Source organism: Macrobrachium nipponense, chromosome 7 (assembly GCF_015104395.2).
Source record: "Macrobrachium nipponense isolate FS-2020 chromosome 7, ASM1510439v2, whole genome shotgun sequence".
NCBI lineage: Eukaryota > Metazoa > Arthropoda > Malacostraca > Decapoda > Palaemonidae > Macrobrachium > Macrobrachium nipponense.
In genome coordinates this window covers 10794155-10799614 of record NC_061109.1, presented here as the reverse complement: position 1 = coordinate 10799614, position 5460 = coordinate 10794155, and the positions used below count along the sequence as shown (strand labels likewise).

General features: G+C 35.7%; 1 protein-coding gene across 7 annotated transcripts; it reads right to left on the bottom strand.

Moving 5' to 3' along the window:
• Window positions 1–798: 798 nt before the first annotated feature.
• On the bottom strand, window positions 799–4995 carry LOC135217702 (ubiquitin-like-conjugating enzyme ATG10). 7 transcript variants are annotated; one of them, XM_064253684.1, is made up of 4 exons: window positions 4849–4995; window positions 4270–4381; window positions 3200–3655; window positions 799–1503 (listed from the first exon to the last, which is right to left on the bottom strand). In XM_064253684.1, the coding sequence occupies exon 4, from the start codon at window positions 1491–1493 to the stop codon at window positions 855–857; it is 639 nt and encodes a 212-aa protein (XP_064109754.1). In that variant the 5' UTR covers window positions 1494–1503; window positions 3200–3655; window positions 4270–4381; window positions 4849–4995; the 3' UTR covers window positions 799–854. The 7 variants fall into 7 exon arrangements, 6 of the variants coding, with proteins under 6 accessions (XP_064109754.1, XP_064109753.1, XP_064109756.1 ...); XM_064253683.1 differs by lacking the exon at window positions 3200–3655; XM_064253686.1 differs by lacking the exon at window positions 4270–4381 and having other exon boundaries at window positions 4849–4976.
• Between the last annotated feature and the right edge of the window lie 465 nt (window positions 4996–5460).

Genomic DNA, 5460 nt, shown 5'->3' with positions numbered 1-5460 from the left:
TTGCACCAAGCCTACATTTCTGGGCTGTCCAGGTAATTCAGAGATCCTTTACATCAGTTTTTCTAACATGGCAGGGAAATATACATACAAGTTCAAATAACGACAGACATAAGTCCCGATAATACCAGATTATGGCTCTCAAAAGGTACATTTTTACCTTAAATTCTGCTTGAACTCATCACCAATGCTTGTTTGTTACTCTTACACTTACTACTTTGTCTCCAAAAAAGCTACAACCCTTCTGGAACAATTTTTTGGATAGCCAAGTATGTAATAGTTTAGTCAGTGTGAGATGCCAGTCCACATAATACGTACGTACATAGATATCTGTATTAACTTTGCCCAGTCCTGTTTACATTACAAACACCTGACTGTTATCAATCCAGCAGCTTCTTGGTCAGGCCTACCAAAGTGGCAAGCATAACATGACCTAAACTCTGAGTGATCCCTCTTTAGGTGTGCTGACATGAAGACAGATTCAAGTACATTATATTCTCAACTGATGACATCATTTCAATCATTGCTACTCTACTTCAATTGTTTTCCATCTTAGGAGCTTAAAACAATGGTTTGTCCTTGTATAAACATATGTAAACCAATGGCTTGTACTGATGTCCTCTCTCCCACTCCATCCCACTAATTGTGGACTTATCAATTACAAAACAAAACCTTATTCAGAATACAGCAAGACAGTGTGTAGTAGTCTTTTTCTTTCTCAATCTTATGAGCTTGGAGGTGATCAATTTGAAGAAGCATAATGCTAGTTAAGGCAGTGGTTTATATTTTCAAAAGAGCATCTGTTTTAAAAACTACTTTATTTCCCAATGATGTATAAAACAGATAATTCTAAAAATTTATGTTGTAAAATACTGGTTGGACAATTCGAGTCCCACAATTGGTCCAAACATGCTCAACCAACTTAGAATATATTTCTTACCTTTGAGTTCTAAAGATGGTTCATTTTCAAATTTTAACTGAGACATCAACTTCATAGTATTACAAGGATGTAATTGAAAGTAGGGAACACCTAAAACTGGATGATCATGCTGAGTTAAGCTCTCCCATTTTCTCAACATTACCTGTTCTTTAAACTGTGTAGGAATTCTACTCCATATGTCTTCTAATTTTAAAGAATTTCCAGTCATATACCATGCATTGAAATATAAAACTGGTACTGAATGGCTTATACTATACACTACATGATAATCATAAGTAATCGAATCACACTGTTGATATTCATAAAAACACGATGGGTCATCAGGCTCAAAATAATCATTTTGGCTACTAATCAGTTTACTATTGCTGCCATCCATAATATCTGTGGTACTGTTCTGTGTTTCATGAATTTCAGGTATGCATCGTTTCTTAGAGATGAAAAAATTCCCTTCAACATCAACATTTCCATTTGCCTTCCAATTATCTCCAATTTCCTGAGATCTGCCAATCAATTCCAAGCAGGCGTCGACAAACTCTTTGTATGTCAAGTAACACATGGCGATGACACTGAAATACATTTCAGTGGCATTAGAACAAAGATTTACATTAATTAATAGATGAGAAAAGTGTTTCTAAAAAAAGTCATAAAATTTAGAAAAAATGTCAAAACTTAACATAGAATAAAATTCACTGAATGAAAAATAACCCAAAACAGTTGTGAAAAGGCAGATTGGTTCAAACATCAATACATACTTCTGACTTGCTCATGACTAGTTTTTAGAATTTAAATTTACCATAAGTCAAATATATCACACTTATATATAATTAAAAATGACAAAACTTGAAATAAAGAATTCTAAAACATGTTTATGCCCTTAAAATACAAACCTCTTATTGTATTAGACTATATTGTCTCAAATAAAGACTTATGACTTCTTTCTTTAAAGCAACACTCACTATAGGGTGACCCAATTCATGAAGTCATAATTCCCATTACCTTCCACAGTAGTGGGAAGCAGCTGCAATGAAGAAGTTAACCACTGAGGAAAAAAATTATCTTGAATTTTGCATGTGATCCTGCAATGTTCAAATATTCTTATTTTTTTATGGCACAGTTGATTTTTAGGCGAGAGTTGAGAAGCAGTTCTCTAATATTCATATCTAATAGCGATTGGTAAGATCAAAGCTTTGAGGAATCCTAGATATTACTCAGAAAAAGTATGTGATATTTGAATGAGAATGAATTTGTAGTAGTTATATGTGCAGAGTATGCACATCATCTGAGGCTGAATAGGTACCACTTGCACAAAATTATTTTTACCTATTATGTAGACAGAACAATATGTCTGTATCTAGTCAACATGCTAAATTTGCAGGTGCGAAATTCAATGCCACAGTTTTCTATATGCTTTCTTTCAGCTGTCACAAAATTATGACATGACCTTCATAGTTATGAACTTAAATTTTTGGAAATTCGTAAGTTCAAAATGGGTGTAAATGCTTTCTTCTGTTACTTTTCTACAGTTTATTGCTACTTTAGCATTTCTTTCACAAAACTACTGTGCTCCTTTCTTTACTGAAGCCTTGGGCCTTGCAGCATTCTGTTTTTTTTAGGTTCTAATGAAGATTAATTCTATTTGATCTATGCAAATCATGAGTTATAATAGTAATTTTGAGGTGTTATTCTTGTCTAATAGAATTCACTCAAACAATGTTCTCTATAGTATCATCACTGCTCCTAGTCAGGAAAGCATGGCCCAATCATATCTGCTTGCTTCTTTATTTCTATTTACCAGAAACAAGGCAAAAGAGTAAATCACACTTAAATCTACCCAGACATGGTACTGTCCCCCTCCTTTCTGACAAGAAAGGTCTTTTCATACTAGTCTCAAACAAATTCCATAGGCCTTACACTCCTGATAAGTGTCCCTTTAAGACTTCTTTTCTATGCAAATACAATATAAAGTTATTTTGAACTGTTATGTAGTACAGCCTCCTAGCTTCACAGACATATGTAGGAGAAGCGTGGATGCAGTAAAGACCTCAAACTCAAAAAGGTTGAGGCTCAGGTATTTAGCTACTTATTAAGTTTTCTAAGTTAACACAAATTTCTTTAAATATTGACAAATTAATTAAATTAGATGTTTAAAATAATCCAATACTTGCGAAAAAAATTGACTGATGATAAAAAATTAAAATAAAAACTCAAACAAACATTCAAGACAACTTTGTCTGCACTCATGGGAATACAATAACCTCTTACTTTTCAAGATAGATTTATCTTCATGCCAGCAGGTGTGGAAGCATTCAAAATAAATGAGTTCACTTAGCTGATGGTGACATAGCTGTAGCACCAATCACAGGTCCTGAAAGAACCTCAAAAGACACTGCATGGTGCACCAAGGAGCCCTGAATGTTAGCTCTCCTCTTCTCCACCATAACTTCACTCTCACTCTTCAAGAAGAGTTAGGAGGGACCTATTACAGATCCTTTCCACAAAACAAGGCTACAAGCAATATCACTCCTCTTGGAGGGGGCAGATGTTGGCCTCCTCAGTAACAATATTTCTCTTGCAGTGTCAGAGGAGGGGGAAGCAGTTTAGCAGAGTGGCTGGAGGATAATGAATTTCCTGTTCCTGACATCTGAGAATATACTTGTATCTCATCTGTACATCCTGGACAAGCATGGACAGGGACAGCAAAAAAGGCTGGTACAGACTCTGTGATGAAAACAAAGGTGCACTTCAGTATCTCTTACACGCAAGGTTAGGTGGGTTCCCTCCCCATCACTAGTTACACACCTTGTTGATTAACATTCTTCAATAACTAGACCAGTTATTGCTGAATGTGTTCCACATATGTAAAATGTGAAGGTGATAATCCTACAATTTAGGGGTCCAAATTCACTGCTCCCTTGTGAGTGTTTAAATTTTCTTTCCTATTTTGAATTCCTTCTTTTGGCAGATCTGTAAATGAAAGTATGGGGTAAATGACTGAGTGGTGACATAGCAGCCACCGATCCCGGAATGCGGCCACCTTCCTGAAAAAGTACTTGAATTCGCTGCCATGAGCATCAGTCAAGAGTTGTGGCCCATCCTGGCAACACACCAAGACCTCTATGTTCCTCTCGAAGTAAGTGTTTTCTCCTAATTTACGAAATAATGGCATAATTCAAGATCTTTTTCAGGAATTGGCCGCATTCCGAGAGAGGTGGCCACTATGTTGCTGTTTGGTCATTCACCCTACTTGCTAAAAAATTAGGTAGCAGTTTCTCTGCTAACAGAAGCAGTGATTGTAAAAAAAAAAAAAAAAAAAAAAGAATAAAGTTCTGCACCTCTTGTGAATAGCGTAGTGGTCCCGCAGCTGTGTCTGTAGAGCGAGTGCTTAGAAACCAGGTAGGAATCTGGCACGGGCTCTTGCTCCTCAGCAGCCACTTTTGGATAGATCTGAAAAAAATGAGCAGTAGTAGTAGTTTATCTACCTATAAACAGAAGCAGAAATTAACCTATGATTTTCTCAAACCTCTATGTGTCCGTATTCCACAAGACGTTTTTGTTTATTTACGTCCCTCCTTTAGCCTATGTAGTAGCCCTATTCCTTTTCTTTTTTTATTTACAGTCTCTGCTTCTGTGAGCAGACAAATGCTGCTCATTATTTTCCATGATTCAATAAATATTTGTTAAACTTGTGAGCTTGTCTTGACTTTACGTAATGCAGTGAATTTGGACAACTAGGTAGCTAAACTTAGGATTAACGCGAAGGCTAGTATCATCTTCGAAAAAACGATGAAAAAACACTAGGTAGGTAGGTACTAGCCTACTAGTATAGGTATACTAGAAAATAAAAAGGCTAATATATGCTATTATAACAGCAGGTTGGTCTCTCTCACACTCCTGGGGCTTTCTTTAGTTACCTCAGTCAGTGTCTGGATAGGTTATACGTTAAAATACAATCTATCTTCCATACATGAGTGTTGATGACAGTCCCTTCGTACCATCGTCTGTTGACACTTGACAGTAGTAGTAGTTTGGATATTGTCACTTTATATTAGCACCTCATAAGCGCCACCACTGACGTTCAGGCATACCTGAGAAGGTCCAGATGATTTTTTGAAACTCTAAACACTTTCTTTTAAAAATCTATAGAAATCTGTAGATACGAAATAAAATCTTAAAATAAACTGCAGAACTCCGTGTTTATACATATACACTTTTTAAGAGCATTTGCGCGTAATAATTATGAAATTCGGACAAATTAAAGAGCATTGATTTAATAAGACGTTCATGTTCTGAACACAACCGAGATGAAGTCACTGCATATAACAAAAATAAGGAGTATACAGCTTGCTTTATTCTACAAAACATATTGAAATCAAAACAGGTTACCTTTAATACACGTGGACTACAAAACAGCAAAATTAAAGAAGTTACTTTGATCACATTAACATGTCCAACTCGTCAGTGTTTCACATAAGATAATAACATTATTATTCCTGCGTTTTTTGGCTACCATATTACTCCCAGAC